This window comes from Cololabis saira, chromosome 2, assembly GCF_033807715.1.
Source record: "Cololabis saira isolate AMF1-May2022 chromosome 2, fColSai1.1, whole genome shotgun sequence".
NCBI classification, from domain to species: Eukaryota; Metazoa; Chordata; class Actinopteri; order Beloniformes; family Belonidae; genus Cololabis; species Cololabis saira.
In genome coordinates, this window is record NC_084588.1 from 27691788 (window position 1) to 27715440 (window position 23653).

General features: G+C 38.2%; 1 protein-coding gene across 2 annotated transcripts in view; it reads left to right on the plus strand.

Annotated features, from left to right (window-relative positions):
• The window catches only part of lgr4 (leucine-rich repeat containing G protein-coupled receptor 4), a 41201-nt gene extending 17876 nt beyond the window's left edge, over positions 1–23325 (plus strand). Inside the window, exons 3-18 of one of the 2 annotated variants that reach the window (XM_061742191.1) lie at positions 5483–5554; positions 6722–6793; positions 11359–11574; positions 12922–12993; positions 14555–14623; positions 15165–15236; positions 15402–15473; positions 15585–15653; positions 15724–15795; positions 16596–16661; positions 17510–17581; positions 17687–17758; positions 17881–18006; positions 18656–18747; positions 19020–19073; positions 19156–23325. In XM_061742191.1, coding sequence (XP_061598175.1) covers positions 5483–5554; positions 6722–6793; positions 11359–11574; positions 12922–12993; positions 14555–14623; positions 15165–15236; positions 15402–15473; positions 15585–15653; positions 15724–15795; positions 16596–16661; positions 17510–17581; positions 17687–17758; positions 17881–18006; positions 18656–18747; positions 19020–19073; positions 19156–20564 — 2677 coding nt within the window. In that variant the 3' untranslated portion in view covers positions 20565–23325. Of the gene's footprint in view, positions 1–5482; positions 5639–6721; positions 6794–11358; positions 11575–12921; positions 12994–14554; positions 14624–15164; positions 15237–15401; positions 15474–15584; positions 15654–15723; positions 15796–16595; positions 16662–17509; positions 17582–17686; positions 17759–17880; positions 18007–18655; positions 18748–19019; positions 19074–19155 lie in introns of those variants that run through there. The other variant, XM_061742199.1, reaches the window with a different exon arrangement.
• The last annotated feature ends 328 nt before the right edge of the window (positions 23326–23653 follow it).

Sequence of the window (23653 nt, forward strand, 5' to 3'; positions counted from 1 at the left end):
CAAGCTATTGGCTGAGCTGTCTGTCAGTCATATTAGAAATAAATGTCTTGCTTGATATAAACTCTCCTGGTGTGGTACAAAAAAATTCACAACCCTCAGTTGTCATGGGTGTGAAATCAAACGGTTGAGACCAAAATGTTTTTTTGAACCAGGCTGTAAATATGTTTATTTCTGCTCTAAATCTGGACATTTTAACATACAAGTCGATGGAGATTGACTGGATTTTGGAGCCAGCCTCTCCATCAGTAGAGGAACTGCAGCGAAGCTTAGTTCTGCATGCGCCTCAACCTGGAAGTTAGATGGTTGGTGCTTGGTCTACAGAAGCCTCTGCTGGATGCATCCTTGATAAAATGGGTCAAGTGGTAACGCATCCAGGTATTTCCTCTGTTCTTGCTCAGATACATTCTTGAGAATTGGAACAGAACCTATGCTCCAGATGATGACGTTTCAAAACACAACTGTGCACAAGAACGCATATTGAGAAATGGCCAAAGATCTGCTCACGTTTGTTGTTGTGGATTTTAAGTCTTGAAGAAATTATTTTGATTTGTTTCAAACTTCAGGTCTATCCAAATTGAGAACTTTTTTATAAAGCTTGTATCATAAATGGTTCAACCACGATAAATCAAAGCTTGTAATTGACCAACGTGCCATTAGTCTTCAGTCCTCAGAGCAGTTTGCTCACTATTGATCATGGTTTTGCTGTTGAGTTCATGAAGTTATTTTCATTGACTCAGTAGATTGCTCTTTAAAAAATAAGAGTAACAATGTTTAAGTATTTAATACTTTTAATGTTTATTTTATTTCATTTAATGTTTATTTTATTTCATTCATTTTTTCTATGACATATTTTAAGTGCTTATCAATTGTTTTGCTTTGGATGACTGAGTGGTTAAAGCGTGAAACAGAATTTAGTTTTTTTATGGAAAGCATAGAAAATGACAAATATAAGAATCTTTTTATTTTGCAAGTATTTTATTATTATTATTATTATTATTATTATTATTATTATTATTATTATTATTATTATTATTTTGTCTTTGTAGCTAGGTTTCCATCCAGAATGTCCCACAGACAAAGCAAATTTCCTGTAGAGGAAAAATGCTATCAGAATTTATTTCTAGCAAATATTTGCCATTTGGTCACTACAACCAGCAGCATTTAGTGTTAGTCCATATTACTCATTGCAGAAAAGGTTTCCAAAACGATGTAGAATCCATCTGCAAGTTTCATAGCAACTATCCTATTTAATAATTGAACAATCTCTTGATTATTTTTCTTTTGATTATATTTAAAATGTTAAAGTCAGAAATAAGAAAGTAAAGGGTGTGTTTACATTTAAATTTTCATGTGTCAAAAATGTTATGTCAGCTGTTTTTCAAATTATTTTTCTATAGTATAGCTTTCTCTGTATTTATTTGTTTTAAGTTTCCAGTTGCCCCTTCTAGTTTTTCTTAATTATTGCTTGTTCTGAAAACACCAGGAATTTGGTAAAGTGGTGATGTTCTTGATTTTTAACAAGTTTCACCTTTTTTCAACTTTTGTTAATGAAAATGATGACAAACGTGACATTTCAAAGTAGGTGTATTTCTTCCCAGGAACATGTCTCGAAGCACTTCCTTAACTAGACAATATTATTTTGAGATGTAAAATTAATTTGGAAGAAAGGGATAGAAGTGTTTATTCTGTCAGATGACCAGACAAATTGAAACTGTGAAACTATTTGAGCACTTTTTGAACTGCACTAAAAAAGCTGAGTTGTTGCAGTCAGCTAGATGTGTGCTGTTTTGGGCTGAATCTTGAAATACTGGTCCTGGGGAAAGGTGAGACTGGGATTCATTTTTTAATAAGGAGAATAATAGAGAGTCTTTAAAGGGGACCTATTATGGCATCTAATACCTATTTTAAACAGGCCTTGCATGTCTTAATGTCTTTTTTGCTAAATAAATTAGAAATTCAGCCTCTGAGCCATGTCTTTATGTTCCAAGTCTCTAACCTCATTATCTATGTGGGATTCTGAGTGGGTGGGGAGGCTATGATAATGAGGCACTGTGCTGATTGGCTGCCTGAATGATGCGATACACCGCTACGAAAAAATGGCGGAAGCTCCGGCCGGCGGAGTTAGTTGTGGGCGTGGTTTCACGCATCGGAGGCCAACCGATGTAAATCGCGCCCATCGTTACGTAACGACTAGGGGTGGGTTAAAAATATCGATATATCGATATTTTATCGATATGCATGTGTAGGAACGATTATCGATACATAAATCCAAGTATCGATTTAATTTTTTCTTTTTTTTTTTTTTTTTTAATCCCGATTTTTCCCCCCATTTTATCACCCAGTGCTCCTACCTAAGTCAGTCCTGGGCATTGCTCCATCTACCAACCCCGGGAGGTCCTGCACTGAGCTCAAGTCTCCTCCTTACTTGAGGAGTGAGCAGGCTGCTTCTGTTCACCAGGCAGGGTGGGGTTTCTCTGGCCGGACGTGGCGCGTGGAAGGATCATGTTATTTCCTTATTGTAACCAGAATATCGATATCGTATCATATCGTATCGGAAATCGTATCGTCTTGGGACCTAGTGTATCGGAATCGTATCGTATCGGGAGGTCAGTGATGATACCCAGCTCTAGTAACGACGGGAGCAGAATCTGAACGGCTCGTAGAAGTCACATCAGACCGGACGGCTCATCCGGGCGGCTGTACAGACACTGCAGAATTTGGTTGCTTTCCTCCTTCTCTGAGTTGGCAGGCTGAGGGCAGACCACTTTATACATGTTAAAGCAAGAGAAAACGTGTTTTTCATAATAGGTCCCCTTTAAGTAGGTGTTCAATGATCAATCAATCTACCTCAGTAATTTAGTTTAATGAGCAACTGAAAATCATTGATACAAAATGAGAATATTGATGAGACAGTAATGCATGTTATCAAGTGGTCTTATCATGAGATAGCTTTTCTTAAAGGAATAATTATTTTTCATTTAACTGTCTACTTAAACCCAGAAATATAAATATGAAATGTTATTTTAGTTATTGCAATTTGATATAAAGGGATGTGCTTCTGTTCATCAACATAGGGACTCTCGCCCCTGAATCAAATGGAAATCATTAGGGATGCTGCGATCCAACTTTTTCACTTGCGATCCGATACCGATACCACAGCACTAGTACCGATCCGATACCCGCGCATATTTCTATCTCTCTGTTCTGACCAATAGGTTCACTTTGTTTAGTACTTATTTTGTAGTGTGGAATAATAGAAAAGGCTTGATAAAGTGGCATGACTCAGAATGAGAATAAATTACTTCCTGAGATGAATAGTCCACAACAGTAGGTTATGACAAAACTTGAGCCATTTATTAGATATTACATTTTTATAAACATAAAATAGGCAGTAGCATTAAATAAAATAAATAACATCTCAACATGAAAAGGCCAATATAAAAAAATCAAGCAAATTTTAAAAACAAATTTACTAAAAGTAGGCTTTGTGTGACATCTGTTGCCATAAATAAAAGTCATAATTTTCCAAAGTCAGATAAATTCTACTGCCAGTAGCAACCTGTGCTGCTGTGTGGTGAGAACAGAACTAGGCATAACGTAGCGAGGCTCGAGGTGTTGAATTAAGCGTTGAAATCCCACATTACTCACTACTGACAGGGGCTGGTCATCAAGCACAATAAACTGCGCAATCTTTTCTCTAATTGCTTTTCCCTTCTTGCTGTCTCGTTGGAGTTGTTCACACTTTTCAAACGTTTGTAACAACGTTGGTTGTTTGAGGGAGCTGCCGGAGTGCGCTGTTATCATGTTAACATTAAATCAGATAGATTTGTCCAGGACTCTTGCGGGACAGGAGAAGACACAAAATCAATGCATCTCTATTATTATGCTGACATGAATTCTCAGAGTTTTGCAGGTGCGGGCGGGACTGGATATAAACACTGCGGGTGTGGGCGGGAGTGTAACACACAAGTTGCGGGTGAGGGCGGTTATGGTCAGAAATTCAGCGGGAGCTGGATGAAGAAAACAGTCCTGCACAGGGCTCTAGTTTGTTCATCCTTTACTTTAAACTTTAAAGTATTGCCTCACCACTGACATTATATGCTCTCTCTCTCTAGCGCGGTTGTTGTTATCACTGAGCTCCCCCTCCCCTCTCCTTTCTTCCTCGTGTGTGAAGAAAGTGCTGGATGGAAAAGCTGGAGCTGGAGCTGGACTTTTGGAATGGAGTGCTAGATCCGATCCGTGTTTTTTTGGCTGGATCGCAGCATATTTTCGATCCGCGGATCGGATCGCAGCATCCCTAGAAATCATGTTGTGGCTGACCTTGTGATATTGGCAAATATTTATCATTGTCCATTTTAGTGATGTAACATTGTATCATGAAAATAAAAACTGAGGGTATTGTGACCTATTTTTATTTGGCATGCAATGTTTGTTAAACTGAAATGTGCTTGTTCTTGTTTACTGAGAATTGCACAAACATTATATTTTTATGACACGTACAAGTGATTGTGAAAAATTATACAAATATGTGGCTGAGAAATTTTTATTGGGTCCATATTTGGCTTATTTATATAACTTGCCATTTCCTCATGTATAGCATACATGCATAAACATCCAAATGGAAATGGTAAAGGTTGCTATTCAGGTTTCAGTTTGGTCACATGGATGTTATTTCTTTTGATACAAAATGTCCAGACAGTGGACAAGAGCTCCAGTTGTATTTGTGGCATACAACCAGAAAACTGGTTTAAAGTCAACACACAGTGGACATGTGGTCCTCCAGCACAGTCGGCCTTGATTTTTCAGCTCGACACATCGGCCCTCTTGTTGCTGGGAATTTAGCCTGGTCTGACTCACGTTGCAGGGGGATAAATCTGTTGCTAATCTCTCTGGGCAGATAGTGTACTTGGGCTCTTGTTCCAGTCAGTTTGTCCCATGCTTATTTACACCCCTGCTTCATATATACACTTCCTGTTCCCAACAGGATAGGGATATGTCTCCTCTGTCCTAGATATTTCATATGGGGTCTGGTAAAGTCATTTGATGATGAATGTTACAGCGTTAGATTGTTTAAGGGGAATGAAGAGGTAAATGATTTTAATACTATATCCATGAGGAATACTGAATACTGATGTTGGGATGGCATGGAAAGAGTTTTAAAGGGTTGCTGGAACGGCTCTAATCTCTTCTAGGTGACAGTCAAAGAGATGACAGGCTATGGCAAAGAGACATGTCTTTGACACCTCATGGTTTATCAAGCTGCAACTCAACCTACATTGGGTGCGAAGTTCTCAACCTAGACCGTTGTTATTGTTGTGGTTTTTTGTTTGTTTTTCTTGTTTTTTTCTGAAATAAATTGTAGTCTTTAGTTTTGATGTAAAATGTGTGTTGTTTTTTTTTTTTAATGAACTGAAATTGTATTTTGACAAAATTGAAAGTTTTTATATAATTTATTCATTTTCATTTTGACTGTCTACACCAGACGACTGGCAGGGAACGACCTGACATTCATCCACCCCGACGCCCTGTCTGGACTGCATCAGCTCAAAGTCCTGTAAGCATTCCCTGCCAATGTCAATATGCACTCATGTATATGCACACTTATGGCTGTGGAGATGTGACGTTTTCCACACACTGGGTGAGAAAGTAAATAGTCAGGATTATGTTGGCATTGGGGTACTCTCAGATATTACCAACTTGGACATTGTTGTGGAATAGACTTAGTGCACCTCTCATTTGTGCACCAGTTGTAATTTTAAGTGAGCACCAATACAAGCCTGCTGAAAATATTGTGCTGTTTAACTTGCATTAGGGGTTGCGCTGTGGTGTACTTGAACACTCAAATGCGCCAAAAGAGGCACAAAGTGTTTCCCTGCAGATTGTTTGAGTCAAAAGTTCAAAGTCCTTTTTTTTTTTTTTTTTTTTTTTCTTTTAAACAGGCATGGTCTTTAGATAACGGACTGATATTATAAATACGTAGACACGTTGTAAATTCCTGTCATATCAAGCGAGTTAATCACACGGGTTACAACTCCACAATTAACAACAAGTTGATATACTTTGTCTTCATTAAACAGAAATTGACCCAAGTGTAGATTTGGGTAAATATTTGCAAATAGTCTGACTACAGTACAGTATTTTGCATTCTCCTAAATAAACAATTACTTACAAGTAATAATAGTGTAAAATGCCTGTGGGACTGTTGGAATGTAAAGTTTTTGAAACCAGCTTCAAAGGGTATTAGGTGGCTTTAGAGATTTGTTCTAGATTTTTCTGCATTACCGTATTTGGCAGACCATTTGGCGCACTGCATTATAAGATGCAATATCAATGAACGGGTCTATTTTCATACATAAGGCTCACCTGGTTATGAAACAAAACAGTCTGCTAGATTGAACTTTATTCAATTCATTCACAATAACTCAGAATATTGTTCAGTTGTAACTAATACAGAAGAATACACTTGCATTTTAAATACAAAAAAAAAATACCGTGCATTTTTTAAAGAAAAGTCATTGGGGCCACTATCTTCTCTAAAGGGAATAATTACACAGTAATCAGTTTAGACACATAAACAATGACAAAACAGAAAAGATCTCGAGGATGTTCACCAGCATTGCTTGTATTGAATACATCTGTGAATGCACGTTGTTTAGATTCTTTTTTTTTTTGTAATATTGTGGCTTGAGCAGAAATCATAATTTTTCCATTTTCCCCGTAGGATGCTCCAGAATAATCAGCTTAAATCTGTTCCCAGTGCAGCACTGAAGAACCTTCACTCCCTCCAGTCTCTGTAAGTCATCTGGAAAAACACACACACTCACTCACTTACGACATTGTAAGTATTAATGTGGTGTTTTCTTTCAAATAGTTATACATTAACACGATTAGTGACGCACTCAATACTGTTTTTAAGATTATATTTATTTTTTATTTATGTAATCTTACTGGACAAATTTTTGGTTTGATCCTTACAGTTAGTTGTAACTAAGCACTGTTGTAAACTGCTAGAAATGGCCTTATGGGTGAGAAGGACCCCTGCTGTATGTAAAAAAAATAAAAAATGGGGGGAGAAATAGAACAAACATAGATAGGCATGTTAACTTTGTTTAAACTAAAGTATAAATCATATGTTTATGTATCAAGGAACCAGTCGACTAGAATGGTAAATAATAGGTCCAATGTTTGTTAGTTTTAGAAATATTTTCTGTTTTGTCCAAGTTGCAATTAATAGGAAAGTGATTTGGTCTTGAATGTCAGCACATGAAAATAAGCAGTGCTCACCAGAGTTGTTGTCGGGGAAAGCACTGCTTGCAGCCAACAGTTCAAATACAGCTTTGTATTGTTTGCCAAACTAACTCTCTCTGTTATAAACACAATAAAAAAAACACACACAACTGGTGATACTGCAGAACAGTTTATCTGCTAATGTATGTAAAGGTCTAAACGCTTGGTGCTGTAAATTTGCAAATTTTCAAACAAATGTATTCAAATATCGGTCTATAGACAGCAGATGAGCTGTTAGTTTGAGTTTGTGAAGGACAGATTTAATTCACAAAAGGTGTACATGGAACAGTTTTCAGTGCTTTTGCTTTATCTGGCAAATAAGAATCTGCTGATTCTCGCTGGCAATAAATAACATTCTTCTGCTGTAGTTGTCTGCTTTGTTGGCTTGTTGGACCAGTGTTTTGCTTCAGATTAACAAGTTTAAGCAACTTGCCTTTTCTAAAGAAATTCCTTATTCCCTAATGAGGAATTCCATTAACTTTGGGATTATATGATTTTTTTTATTTTAATTTTTTCTTCTTAAAATGTATTTATTTATTTACTTTTATTTTTTTCCCTCTAATACAACAAGTGTGGTGGTTCAGGATTTTGATGAATATTATCATCCAATCAAAACTTTTGTGAGTGTAAATGTAAAAAAAATGTATATTAGATATACAGTACAGTGGGGCAAAAAAGTATTTAGTCACTGATTGTGCAAGTTTTCCTGAGAGAGGTCTGTAATTTTCATTGCAGGTACACTTCAACTATGAGAGACAAAATGAGGAAAAAAAATCCAGGAAATCACCTTGTAGGATTTTTAAAGAATTAATTTGTGAATTATGGTGGAAAATGAGTGTTTGGTCACCCACACAGTCAAGCAAGATTTCTGGCTCTCACAGACCTTAGTCTTTAAGACGCTCTTCTGTCCCACACTGTCCCTACATTTATTATTGGCACCTGTTTGTAGTCGTTGTCTGTATAAAAGGCATCTACAGCGTCAAACAGTCAGTTTGGCCAAGACCAAAGAGCTGTCAATGGACGTGAGAAACAAAATTGTAGACTTGCACCAGGCTGGGAAGACTGAATCTGCAATAGTTAAGCAGCTTGGTGTGAAGAAATCAACTGTGAGAGCAATTATTAGAAAATGGAAGACATACAAGACCACTGATAATCTCCCTCGATCTGGGGCTCCATGCAAGATTTCATCCCATGGGGTCAAAATGATCATGAGAACGGTGAGTAAAAATCCCAGAACCACACAGGGACCTAGTGAATGACCTGCAGAGAGCTGGGACCAAAGTACTAAAGGTACCATCAGTAACACACTACGGGACTCAAATCCTGCAGTGCCAAGCGTGTCCCCCTGCTTATGCCAGTACATGTCCAGGCCCGTCTGAGAGCAGAGAGCCAGAGAGCATATGGATGATCCAGAAGAAGATTGGGAGAATATCATGTGGTCAGATGAAACCAAAATAGAACTTTTTGGTAAAAACTCAACTTGTCGTGTTTGGAGGAAGAAGAATGCTGAGTTGCATCCCAAGAACAACGTACATACTATGAAGCATGGGGGTGGAAACATCATGCTTTAGGGCTGTTTGTCTGCAAAAGGGACCAGGACGACTGATCCGTGTCAAGGGAATAATGAATGGGGCCATGTATCGTGAGATTTTAAGCCAAAACCTCCTTCCATCAGGGAGAGCATTACAGATGGAACGTGGCTGGGTCTTTCAGCATGACAATGATCCCAAACACACCTTTCGGGCAACGAAGTAGTGGAAAGTTGAAAGTCTACGTTGCCCAGCGACAGCCCCAAAACATCACTGCTCTAGGTGATGACTTGCAGGAAATGTTTGATCTCTCATTGCCAAAAAAGGTTATGTTTTGAGTATTGTATTGAGTTGAACTTTTGTTATTGACCAAATTCTTATTTTCCACCACAATTTAAAAATTAATTCTTTAATAATCCTACAACGTGATTTCCTGGATTTTTCTCATAGTTGAAGTGTACCTGTGATGAAAATTACAGACCTCTCTCTTTCTAAGCAGGACAACTTGCACAATCAGTGACTGACTAAATACTTGTTTGCCCCACTGTGTGTATATATATATATAAAACCATGTTTAGCATCAGACTGTTTCAGTATGTAGGCAGTATGTGACTTATGTAAGTTTATTATAAGTGGAGTATTTTTCTATTAGAAAGAAGCAGTTTGATTCGTGCAAGGACTTGTGTACACTTGTAATTGTAAATATTTACTTGACCCTGGTGCAGTCTAATTTTAGGTTAGTTTAGTGTTTTCCCCCGCCACATAAATTGCTCCTACTTCTGTTTTAGCTGTGTACCAAGCTTGGTAAATCTGTAAATCCAAACTTAAGGGGGCTGATTCATAAATTACTTTACTTAACTTAGTTTTATGTTTGTTTGCTGGCAAATGTTATTGTTGTTACATTTTCCGGCTATAATTGCCCACTTCTTTGATATTGTTTGTCTGTGACTTGAAGACCTACTTAGCTTTATTTATGCCACCTGAGGTTGATAGGAATTTTTTGGAGCAATGGATCCAGCTGGAAAAATGTACTGAAAATTCAACTCTAAGGTTTTAACTACTGTATTTTGCTCCTCTTGCTTTCATCTTCTCATTTCTGGCTCTCTTCTGTCTTTTAACATATGTCCTTTCCGTTTGAGGGATTTATGAAATAGCTGAAGTCATATGTTTTGGAAAAGGAAGAACTTGATTTGTATTAAACCTTAGAGAGCTAAATGTCAATCAAGGTAGTTTTTCTTACAGCTTAGACACTTGAGGAATTTTGAGGGAGGGTGAGATATTCGCAGGGTGAGATACGTGTCAGGGAGGGGAGGAGGTGAAAACTGCATGGTGGTTGTGAAAAGAAGGCTTGTGCATTCATAAAACTGGTCGAGTGGAGGGCATTTCCCTCGTATCAAATCAGCTAGTGTATATTTATTTACTGTGTCATTTTAAATAATTGCATTTAAAAAAAATATTATGCAATTAACTAATTTCAGTATTATTTTGAGTTGATTTAAAGGATAAAATGAGCAATTTGAAGTATTTGTTCTTCAAAATTGAGAATGCACCCAGGCATCCCAAGAACAACATACATACTATGAAGCATTTATACTTGATGGTTCTTGCAAACAGGGATTGGAGCCAAAAAGTGTATGGTCTTTTTTTTTTTTTTTTTTTGACCCAGTCTGTTTTTTGGTCAAATCATCACTTGTAATCACTAGATTTTGATTTAAGTCCAAAGCGTCAATTTTAGTTACGGGGTAGGATTGGGTGTTTTTTTTTTTTGTTTTGTTTTTTAGTTTTCCTGGATACTAGTGCTCAAACTTTATTTTTAAAACAGCATTATATATAATGATATTATTAATAATGAAGTGATGTGACTAGGTAATATTGTACAGACAATTAGCCTTGCCAGCTATACATATTCACTCTCTGAAAATGGTCTCTACAAACTACTGCTTTATGTCATTGCTCATAAAGGAGTGTCCACAATTCAAAACAACCAAGATGGCTACATAAGTATTAAAACATTTTGGATTGAGAAGTTTTGACTGCAAAACATTCACTACCATTCTTACTAAACTGAAAATTTAAATGCAAAATTTAGTGCTGTTGTTTGTTGAGACTAGTATGGCCATCATCGCTCTCTCACTTGCTTCTTTTGTCTGATTGGATATATGCTTATCAAATGGTGTCCAGAGGCAGTTCCTTCTGCGTCCTTTGCTACTACATCCTGGAAATACAAGACTTGGTATCAAAGCGGCTAGAATTAGGATGGATAGGCAGGCTTTCAGAAAACGTGTGTATGTTTGTTGTTTGTTTTTTTTACTGTCAGTCATTAAGAATTCAGACATATGTATTTATATAATGAATTGGAAGCATTTTAACGACAATAAAATAACATTGCAATGTGTAAAACTCAATTTTGACAACTGTAGTTCTTTTGTACCTGGAGCACTGTTCAACTCTGATTTCAAGGCCTTTACGGCACTGTTGAATGCCATGTCAGTTTAATTTACATGCAAAATTCAGTCCCCCCCCTTTTTTTTATCTTCTGTAGTCGCCTAGATGCAAACCACATTACAACAGTTCCAGATGATAGTTTTGAAGGACTTCAGCAACTACGCCATCTCTGGTTGGATGATAACCACCTAACAGAAGTCCCTATTGCTTCCTTGAGACATCAGTCAAACCTTCAGGCTTTGACTCTGGCACTCAACCGGATCCTGTACATACCAGACAACGCCTTCGCAAATCTCACCAGTCTAGTTGTGCTGTAAGTCTCATTAAAAATTATTCTGGCTTGGAATATACATTTCCAAAGTAACAATGAATGTTTAAACTATGACTCACTTGTTTTCCTGTCATGCTACTATTTACATGGTACATGCCAAAGCATTGTAGGCACTAATACACTGATGACTTCAAGTAAAGCAGTTAGTTGATGGTTGGTACTGTATACTGATGAATCTAATGGAATTTTGTATTTAGTATTGGCACTAAACATTTTATTATCATTAAAATAGTCAGGGCAGCATTCATCTTGTGACTGGAGTAATTGATTCGCATTTCAATGGCTTGTGGTGAGAAGTTCTTAAAATTTTCATTTTTAATCTAAAACATTTCAAAGACATTAAAGCACACATTCTCATGAAATCCAGAAGGACTTTGCAGTCAACCATCATACATCCATACACAAAATAAAACAGTGGGAAGAACTCGCTGATGCACTGTTTTGGTAACATTTATAACACAGACACATTGACTGCGATCATTCTCAAGTTTGATAAAACTAAATCTGTTATTAATTTTTCAGCAAAAATGTCTTTTTTTTTCTGCTTGAATGGACTTTGAATTAATCTACATATATTCATATATAGTTAACTTACTCCTGTGCATCTTACCATAAAGATTAATAAATAATGAATCAAATATGAAGTAGTGTTTAAACTCCCATCTAAATTTGGGTCACAACAAATCAATCCAAATACCTCTTTGCATTCAGCTTTAGCTTTGAATACATCCTCAGAGCAAATACAAAGCATCTTTGGAGCACAGGTATACTGTCATATTTATTTCCACAGCTTTTAGTTTAAAAATCAACAAAAGTTTTAGCCAATACATTTTCTAAAACCTGAACATGGACTTAATCATTCAAAGCTGGCATTGGAATTTCAGTTTGAATGTTTATGAAATGTTGCATACACTTTTCAGGTCCAAACAGGTATATGCCGCAAAGGTTGTCCTTTGTTTCCAAGTATAAAGGGAAATGCTGAAACCTTGCATGTCAGGAACTTGCATTAGAGGTTTTCCAAACTAACTACCATCCACCCACCCACTGTCGGTGTATTATATTTACACACAAGCATGCACAAACAGATTGAGTGGTATTGCTCCAGGGTAAGTGTAAACATGTCAAAATAAACAGGAAGAAAAGACCTGACTCTTAGCCAGCTCAGGCCTGCTGCATAGTAAAGCCGCATCATTCACTAGTTGCTGCATTCAAAATTATGTGTAGAAAGTATCATGAAAGCTGAATTAACAAACTACATAAAAGTTAATGAATGTGAAAAGTCATCCTTTTATAGCCTGCTAACAGCTGTAACCTTTTTTGCTTTTCAAGGCATCTTCATAACAACAGAATTAAGAAGATAGGAGACAATTCTTTTGCTGGACTGGTGAACCTGGAGACACTGTAAGTCCACAGTCATTATGTGCAAGTGTGTGTGTGTGTGTCCCACCCACCTCTGCTCCTATCCTCCAGACATCATTGTGTCCACTTCCCTCTTTAATTGCTCTAGGATAAATAGAGCAAAGTACATGATGATTATCAAATCTGCCCTCCCACTGTTCACTTCCTACTGCCACACTGCCATGAAAAATCTCTTAGTGACAGCCTTACCTAATGGCAAACACCCAGACCTTTAGGGGACACAGCTGATGTCCCGGTAGTTTATTTTAATACCAAGTTTCCTTTGTAGTGCATTTTAAAATTAAATTCCCCAAATTAAAGTTACTGTATATTAGTTATTGTAACTCAGAAATATCCCTTGTTACATTTAGCCTATGTTTTATAGTCCTGTATTATTGCTTTTCAGCAGTGGTATTTTATTGTATTTCGTAGCTCAGTGTTCTATTGTGTTTTGTACTACACCTTTCAGGTGGAGGTTTGGCTGCTGTATCAGGAAGGTTTATCCAAACCACAAAGAACATATTGATGTTATAGAACAGTTTTACAACACAGTATGAAAGAAACTTTCTGAACCCATGTTCCTTAAACCAAACGAAATGGTCTTGTGCTAAATAAAACACTAGAAACTAGCCAAGTTTTTAAATTAATAACCTGTTTTGGGGGGTACACTGTGTATTCATGTCTGTATGGTTAACTCATTGTAAACTGAATACATTACAAAAAATATGTGAATATGAGCTTTCTGATCAATATTACAATCACAAACGTATATGCACATGAAGTAATAAACAAATATTCAAAAACTATTTAATAGTAGAAAAATAATATTATTCTTTGCTGCACCCCATGCTTCTGAATATTTAATATTTTTGTATTGATTATTTTGTATAATGGCATATGTAATGGTTCATTATTTGCATTTTATACCGTTTATGTGTAAAATGTAAATAATGAATGCAGTGAAAATGCTGTCAATGAGCAAAGCTCTTCACTGCATCCACATATGCATGAATAAACTTGAAATCATGCGAGGAGAGGAGTGTATATAAACATTTCCCAGATATGGTTCTGCTTTTTCAAGATGGACCTAGACAAAGTGGAAACCTGTCTTGCGGTCTGATAACGTAAAGACTGACTTTTTTGTTTGTTTGTTTTTTAAATCATGTACACCCTTGTCTTCTGGTCAAAGTAGCACATAATTGAAAGAACAGCACAGATGATGCAGTGGGGGTGGATTATTGAACATGACATAGGTAGTATAAAGATTTGAGGGGGGGCTGTTGATGCTGAATGATTGAGAACAAAAAAAGTTTTTCCGAAGGAATGACTTTTATTCCAGCAAGACAGTGCGTGACCAGATTCTACATTTATTCAAAAATATACAGAAAAAAAACAACCTTATGAAATAAAAGGATTCAGAACGTCATAAGCAGAGACCAACAAATATCACTAACACGCCACACCTCTTGTCTTGGTAGAGGGATTAGCGTGTGCATAGGGATGGATTTATTTATAACTCATTGCAAGAAAACTGCACTCACTTCCTGTGTCTCTCTTTGTCTAGAGATCTTAACTTCAACAACTTGATGGTGTTTCCCAAAGCAATAGAGGCCTTGCCCAAACTGAAGGAACTGTAAGTATGCAGCTGTAAAATCCAGGGGCTTTCAGTCAAAGTCTAGTCAAAGTTTATTTATTTGACACTTGTCAGATCACAGGAGTTGACCAAAATGTTGTACAAGGGGCACAGATAAAAAAAAACTAAAAAAAAATGTCAAGATAAATGCATAAATGAAGACTGATCATGATTCAGGCTTTTCTCTCTGTTATGTTTCTGTAAAAACAGACTAGTATCCAATATTATAAAAAGCTCTCAAACCAACAAAATAGCTGTAATGTTTTCCCAGTCGGTTTATTACTTTGATTTACATAGAGACACATGGTGTATTTATTTACAATAACTTTTATTGAAATATTTCTGACTTTCCTTTAATGTGACGGACTTTCCAATACTTTTCCAACATGGAATATTTTACTAAGATTTTGTGAGTTTGAGTGCTTAGTTAGATTGAACTGTCTGTGCTTAGCGTGTCTTAATATTAGTTTTGCTTTTACTTTTGATTTTGTCTTGCATCAAAGTGAGTTAAATGCTTTATTGTCTCCTGGATCTCCTTTAGTGGGTTTCACAGCAATGATATTGCTTCCATACCTGAAGGGGCCTTTCACAACAACCCTCTGCTACGAACCATGTAAGCTCAAACTTGGATAATGTAATATTTCTATATAACGCATATATTATCTAGTGGACACAAGCTTAAGACTTTACAAGATAAATGTCCAGAAGATGGTGCCATACACGCATAATGAATTATGTTGGATTGAATTGTCCCCCTCTGCTCTTGTTGCCCTCCCAGACATTTTTATGACAACCCTCTGTCGTTTGTGGGTGCCTCGGCTTTCCAGAACCTGTCTGACCTGCACTCCCTGTGAGTTCTTAAATCCTGTCTGTGCTTCTCTAGTCAGTTACAGGAACAGTTTAAAAAGCTCAATAAATGTGTTTCTAATATAAACATTTTACTTATCGTCACGTGTTTCAGAATGTTGCGCGGGGCGAGTATGATGGAGGACTTCCCCATTCTTACGTGGACTAATAATCTTGAGAGCCTGTAAGTGAATGTCCACTCTGCATCTTTTCATGCTTGTGAAGTGGCTGATTCAGGTGTTTCTTGTCTCTAGGACCCTGTCAGGAACTAAAATATCATCCATACCCAGTGATCTCTGTGAGGATCTCAAGTTACTCCGGACGCTGTAAGCTCTATCTACCTCGCTCTATCATCCAGTGGTTGTAGACTGGTCATGTTGCCTGCTGGTGGTCCATAAATCATTTACTAAATGGTTTCACTGACTCTGAAAACCTTTACAAATGAATGTAAAAGATTAACACAAGATTAACACAGCAGCCTTAGAAATATACTTTTAAAAAAAGAAAACGATTATCCCCTTTACAACTGTGAATGAAGTCTCCCAAAGCCTAGTCTATTAGATTCTGCAGTCTAGCTACTCGAACACTGAGTCTGTAAGAACCACAGAGCTCGTCTGCGCTTTAGGCACAGTGACATTGGTAAACAGCTAGCAAGTGACAATTGGAGTGCCTTCAGTTTATATTATAATGACATAATGGTAGCCTGCTATCTCCTAGCTGAGTCAAACAGCTTTATGAGATTTGTGATTGACAAAAATCTAAGTATCTTGTATCTAAGATTCTTTGTAGTTTCATTTGTGGTATATTGGGAGAAGTGGGATTGTTACAGATCCTGATCAAATATTCAGGTGTTTCCAGGGAAGCTATGGCTTGTGAATACTTGGATTTTGATTTCTGTCTTTGCTCTGAAAGCTCTGAAAGGAAGAATTATCCTGGTGTAACAAACTTGTAACAACTTACATTTTTATTCAAATTAAAATGGTACACATTGGTGAGATGTACACACTGAGTTATTGGAAAAATTATACAACAGTGAAACATAGCAGTCCACCGTTTTTGTCTTCTTTCTTTGATCATTTTAAATTGTCCTCATGTTATACTTATTGAAGCTCTTTTTCTTCATCAGTGATCTGTCCTACAATGAGATCCAGCAGTTACCATCCCTCCAGGGCTGCATCCTGCTGCAGGAGATGTGAGTGCCGGCTAAGCATTTCACATTTCAAGGCTGAGGCTAAAATAAAATGTTTTTTTTTTTTTTTTAGATTACTTTTTTTTAGCAAAATACAGTGAAAGAAATGTAAGTGAATTTGTGCTGCGTTCTAAAGGCCGGAATATACTTGCAGTTCACCGTAGCGTTCACGTCCATGCATGTACGCAACCAGCTACGCTGTGCGGGTTTCTTTGTTCAGTATTACGTGTTCTGTACGTGCAATATTGGTGACCTCCACTTGGGGGCACAGTGTTTAGAAAATACAACATAGATAATACTTTATTAATCCCAAAGGAAATTTAGAGCAGGATTTATTGGAAATTTGCAACTTGTTTTTCATTCTGAAGAATGCCACAAACAGAAAAGTGTCGATGAAAATGTTCAGAAACATTACAATGGTAGAGAAAACGGTGCATCCGAGATGGTTATTGATGTTAAATCAATACCATTTGGATCTTTGGGTGTGTTTCTGGTATTACCAATGCAGGAAGTTGACGATGTGGAATGCAGATACTATATTTAAATGGACTCCTTGAGTGCGATGTTTCATGGAATAGGTGCTGAATAGATGGTCAGATGTGACGTTTTGTTGCATCGGATTGTAGGAACTGATCAGGGCTACACCAGTGCAGGGTGCGGAGTTGCTGAGCAGAACCGACCGCTCATTTGCTGTGAACTAGCACCACTAGCGGCCAACGGTATATTGCAGGTCACATATGCCAAGTATTTATTTGGGGGCGTGCATGACCAATGTGTCAAGTATATAGTATAGTATATATACTATATATATTCCAGACCTAACTCACACCAGTCATGTTTCAAATCTGCAGAAGCTTCCAGCATAATCGTATTCAACAGATCGACAGGAACACTTTCCAAGGTCTCTCTGCTCTCCGTTTGCTGTAAGTCTTCTCAGTCATAGACAGATTTAGCAACAAAACCTGGTTTTGGTAAAAACAGGCACTTTATGCCTGGATTCTGGCTTACTGTATCATGATGTCACACAGGGACCTGAGTAGAAATGAAATCCGAGTCATCCAAGGAGACGCTTTCCTCACCCTCACTTCACTCACCAACCTGTGAGTTTAATATAAATATTGTTTTATCACCATTCATCAAAATATGGCCTTCATTTTCTTATCCTTCCAAGTTGACTTGTTTTCCATAAAACATAACTCATTATGTGTGAAACATTTTGCAGAGATCTGAGTATGAACTCTCTGACTGTGATTCCAACAACTGGACTGAGCTCTGTTAGTCAGCTCAAATTGTCAGGAAACCCACAGATGAAAAATGTGCTGACTGCAGAAAACCTACCAAAACTCCGGTGAGTATTTGATAGACAATTTCAGACACCTTAACACCAAGAGCTCTTGTTGGCTCTTTTTAGATGGAAGCACATAATTCCACTACGAACGTAATGTTTGTTTTTATTTTTATTTAAGATCACTATGTGGAGAAAAAAAAAGACAGTGTTAAACAACAATCTATGTTTAATGTCTTTTCGTTTATATATGTACAAAAATATGCTTTTCAGAGAGAAATGTGTTACAGCAGTGTAGACGAGTTGAATAACAGAGGCCATGCATTCCTAAATGGTGATGTAGCAAACAGAGCATACATGCTGCGCTCTGTAAACTCGATCCAACCAGTTGAGCTGCTGCTGGGTATTTCTAGCAGATACCCTAGAAACAAATGGAAAAAAAATTGTAAAAAAAAAAATAAAAGCGTGCGCACACAAGAAAACATCTCTTGGTATTCAAGGAAAATCTTGGCAAAACAGTTTTTTCCACAATTGTAGTCACATTATGGAAATATCAAATATTATTGAGAACAATCAGGCCAAATACCTGTAGACAAACACATTACTTATACTTTTTTCAGGAGACTATTTATTTAGTATCTGTGCCGTTATCAACAAAAATACCTTGTATGGTCTTTTACAGGCTGTTAGAATGATTATTGTTCGTTTGCAGGTCCATCTCTGTCCCTTACGCCTACCAGTGCTGTGCATTTGTTGGATGCGACTCTGTGACGAGTTCATCTGAGGAAACTCTTAAATCTACAGGTGGGAATGCTCGAGTGACCGCTCTTTTTCTTGGACCTGAAATGGCGACATGCTGATTAAAACTTAGTGCTCTTTCAGAGGATGCACTCAAAGACCCTTTCCAGTTTCAATGAAAACAATGATAACAAAGCAGAGATCGCTTCGCACAATTTTACAAAATTGAAATACATTGAAAACACTTAATTTGCATACCGTTGGTGTTCACTGGTTGAATTGTGATCACTGAGCTTTGAGATTTGGAAAGTCTAAAAATAAACGTTGCATCATTTTAGGTGGGGATGATGGTGAGCGCATCTCAATGGTGATGCATTGCTCTCCTTCACCAGGTAAATGGCAGTTTTTAACAGCTTTTATTTTTTAAGTTTTCTAAATGAAGTGTTAATTTTTGCAAATTTCTTCTTCCCTTAGGAGCCTTTAAGCCCTGTGAGCACCTCCTGGGTAACTGGATGATCCATCTGACAGTTTGGTTCATCTGCCTGGTGTCATTGCTCTTCAACAGCCTCGTACTGGTGACCACCTTCTCCACGATTCACCGAGCAGCAGGCCACTCCCACTACCTGACTCCATCGCTCTCTTCAGCACGGCTGCTCATGGGGCTACTGGCTCTGGCCAACCTGCTCACGGGCCTGTACGTGGGCGTGTTGACTGTGCTCGATGCCGCTACGTGGGGATCCTTCGCCGAGTTCGGAGTGTGGTGGGAGATGGGCCCTGGCTGTCAGATCACCGGAGCTCTGGCTGTCTTCTCATCAGAGTGGTCGGTCCTGTTACTGTCGCTGGCGGCTGTGGAGCGCAGCGTGGCTGTGCGCATGATTCTCGGGAAAGCAATGATGCCACCTCGGAGGAACAGCAGCAGCTATCGCAGATGCTTAGGAGGAGATCGATGCTTCAGCCTGGCCGCAGGGCTGCTGGGCCTGCTGGCTGCCGCTGGCGCCTGCCTGCCTCTTCTTACCGTAGACGATCAGTCCACGTCTCCTCTCTGCCTGCCTTTTGCTGGAGGCGAGAGTCCAGCTGTCAGTGTTACAGTTATTCTCGTACTGCTCAATGCCCTGGCTTACCTGTTCACTGCTGCAGTGTACACCCAGCTGTACTGCCACCTGGGCAGGGTGGAGCTGGCAGATCCGGGGCAGACCGGCGCCCTTCGTCATGTAGCCTGGCTCATCTTCACCAATTGCATCTTCTTCTGTCCCGTGGCAGCTTTCTCCTTCGCCCCTCTCTTGACTGGCTCTACAGCCGGTGGCCCAGAGATTGCCAAGTCCGTTACCCTCATTTTCTTCCCGCTGCCTGCATGCCTGAACCCGGTGTTGTACGTGTTCTTCAGCCCAACCTTCAGAGAGGACTGGTTGAGGCTGCGTGGCCGTGGAATTTTTGCCAGGGAGGTAAAGGTCGGTGCTGAAAGCCACTGTGACGATAGTGGTGGAGGGTCTGAGCTCACAGACGGAGGCTCCTCTGCCCACCTGGGCTTTGACTGTGGTGCGTATTCACAGCTTTGCGGAGAGACAGTTGTTTGTGAGCAGTGCGAGACAGCACTGCGTGCCAGGACCTGCTCTTCCCCCTCATCCTCCACAGACTGTAGACATTTAGTAAAGTCTCATAGCTGTCCCACCCTCTTGGCGGGAGCTGCAGTGTGCCAGCGCTCTGAGGGGTTTTGGGCTGACAGCAGCACACCTTCTGCTCAGTCTGAGTACGCCGATGAGGGAGACTCATTTGTTTCTGACAGTTCAGACCAAGTTCAGGCCTGTGGCAGAGCCTGCTTCTGCCAAAGCAGAGGCCTTCCTCTTGTACACTACTCATACAACATACCTCGAGTCAAGGACTAAGGATGCCTCAGAGCTCCAGTGCATCTGTGTGCACAGATCTCTGTCATGTGAATTTAGGTTCTTCAAGAATATGTTATGATTTTTTTTTTTTATATCAAACAAGAAAATGTGCCAACTATCCTGCAAATCATCAAGCACTTATGTTTACTGTTTAAACAGTGATGCAACTAATCATATAAAGGGAATTTGGGTTTTTGAGCTTTCAGATCATTTCTAACTGAAATGAACTGAACACGTCATGACACAAACAGTTCAACAAAGAAAAATCTTCTCACCGGTGCCTGCCTGCCTCTTGCTTTCAGCTGGTATGATGATGATGATGATGCTAGCCTTAATGTATGTTTCAACGATTGTGACCCCCCCCCCATTTTCTTCTGTACTCATAAGCTTTGTAAGTGTATTATATATCGTCAAAATTTAAAGCTTCACCACAGCAACAGTTGATTTATACTTTGATTTTTTTAATTATTTTTTTTAAATATACGTAATGTAGCAAATATAAAAAAAAAATCACAATAGACTTTAGTGTGAATGTAAACTTCAGGTGGTCTAAACACAGCAGGGGCAAACAAGATCAGTAACAGCTACTGCTTTACCTGCACACGATCATATCCGTGTGGGACATGTAGATCAAGTCGATACTAAATATGTCGTTGCTTTCAGTTCCTAAGACCGAGAATGTGATAAAAGTAGCTGATATCACTGTTTTAGCAGCAACTGTGCTTGGTTGTTTTGACAAATGTTATTTATTGTTTGAGCTGCAGGAGTGTTTGGATGTAAACGATTTCCCATGAGAGGTGACCTCTGAGCAAGTACAAAAGACATAATAATACAAGCATTAACCAAAGCAGCACCGTTATCTCTTTATGCATATACAGGTTTAGGTCACACTAAATTCCAGTTGTTTCAAAACTTTGGGCCTTATTGTCTTAGTTTTTTACCCCCACATGGTCTCTGATTTGGATCAAAATTTCTCTTTTTAAATTGTGGAGCTTCAGTATTGTTTGTCCGAGGACCAAAAGGCTCGGTACAGCAGAACGAAGACCAAGCAATGAGCTCCTCAGCTCATTGCTCAGGCCAGTAGTAGGTTCACCATTAGCGCAAATGGAAGTCTGAATAAAAACTAAATACAGTTAACAAATTGGCATTCCTTGAAAACGGACAACATTCAAAATGTTTAATTCAGATTCATTTATCTTCTGTGGGGAGAAACCTCACCTGCGTTTCGGAGCTATTCTGAACCTATTTAAACAGAGTTTGGCTCCTGAGGAGCAACTCAAATGCATGAATGCCATCCAAGTTAAACACATGAATGTAATCCTACTTTCCTTTCACATGCACAAGACTGACTGCCAGCTGAGTCAACAAGATGGTGTGCAAGCAGAGCCAAAAAAAATAAATAAATAAATAAAACAAAATGGACCAGTAATTGAAATGTGGGTGATCTTTAGTTCAACCAAGGATATTAAGACATGTTTCTGCAGTTTCTTCTTGTTCTAGACAACTATTTAGTGGTTGTGCGTGCTCTGTACTTCAGAGTGACTGTTAAATGTATATATAATGGTGAAAAAGTAAGAAAATGAGGCCTATAATGAGCGTAAGAGTGATTATCATCAACACATTTACTTTTTTCTGTCCGGTTCCATTCTCAAAAAGTGACTCAGATCCTCGGTGTATGCTCATTTCAGTTTGTATACTCAAGCTTTATTGCATACGGCGTCAGAAGGGTTTTTTTTTATGTTGCAAGGTAAACAACGTGTAGATCTCCCTTCATACCGAGAGCTGACCTGAGTGGGTCTGTGTGTGACAAGGGCCTGACTGATGTTTGGTGTACTGGAGCATGACTGTACACATAAAGGTGGTTACACCCTCAGAGCATGTATCCACAAGTGCACGTCATGTGAGCGCTCAGGAATTTAGGTAATGAAACATTTTTCCTCCAACAGGATGTTCCTCTAGTCTTTAGACTGCACCGTTCTGTTTTTCTCTTTTTTAATTTACTTTCTGTTCGTGCGTCGTCTCAAGTAAGTGTAAATTCTTGCATCAACCAAAATGTCAGTTTATGTTTGAGATGTCTGATGTCCCATCTGATAAAAATGTACAAACCCTTCAGTGGTTTGGTTGTCTTTGTATCTTATGTGTAAATTATTTGAACAGAAAACACGTAATCAAGAATGGGATGTTACCTAAGGAAGCTACCTCCTGGACTGTAGTGGCTGCCAGCAGTGCTTTTGTAAAAGAGTTTATTTCCATGTGTCACTATTTACAAGTCTGGCTTCATGTTTATTTACTTGGCTAAACATCATTTTAGTTATACGCAAACAGTGGGAGGAATCTATGTACTGTATACTGTGATTTTTTTCTTTTTTTTTTTTCTTTTTTTTATTTTTTTAGCCAAACCATAAACTATGACATAATTTTTTTTTTGTAGATAAAAAGTGGCAGAATAATACAGATTAAATAAAATATTTCATTTAATTTCAGTTCAGATTGAATCTTACGTGTAGTTTTTTTTTCTCTACATGTTGATTTTATTCAGTTCAAGCTAAATATTCATTCTGTAAATTGCAAATGAATAAAGTTGCAAAAAGATTTCTGTTATATTTTTATGTTTCTGCTGCGATAATGTCTTTAACACAGGTGGAGTTTCATGAGCTTGAAGTTGCACCACTGTAACCGGGTTTTATTTTTCTTCATCATGAAAAACTGCTGCTAAGCAACAGCCTGATATTGTGCGGATTATTCGTGGAGTTTTGAAGTTTAAAATTAAATGCATTGCACCACAGATAATACAATATGTGGATATTTTCATTTAGTGACTTAAACTGGGTCGAGTTAGTTGCTTAAGTCTGTTTTTTTTTCTTCTTCTTCCTAAGTAGCAGAACCGCCATAAGGATAAGTACAGTTGTCCACTTTTGATTCACATCTAAAACAGTTCCCAATTCAAATCCAAGTTGGAGCCTTTCTATGAGGGCGTCTTTTCTTGTCCTCCCCATGCCTTGTGGGTTTTCTTGTGCAACAGCAGCTTCTTTTCGAGTCCAGAAACCAGCATTTTAGGTTGATGGGAGATTTAATTCCACTGTCAGAGT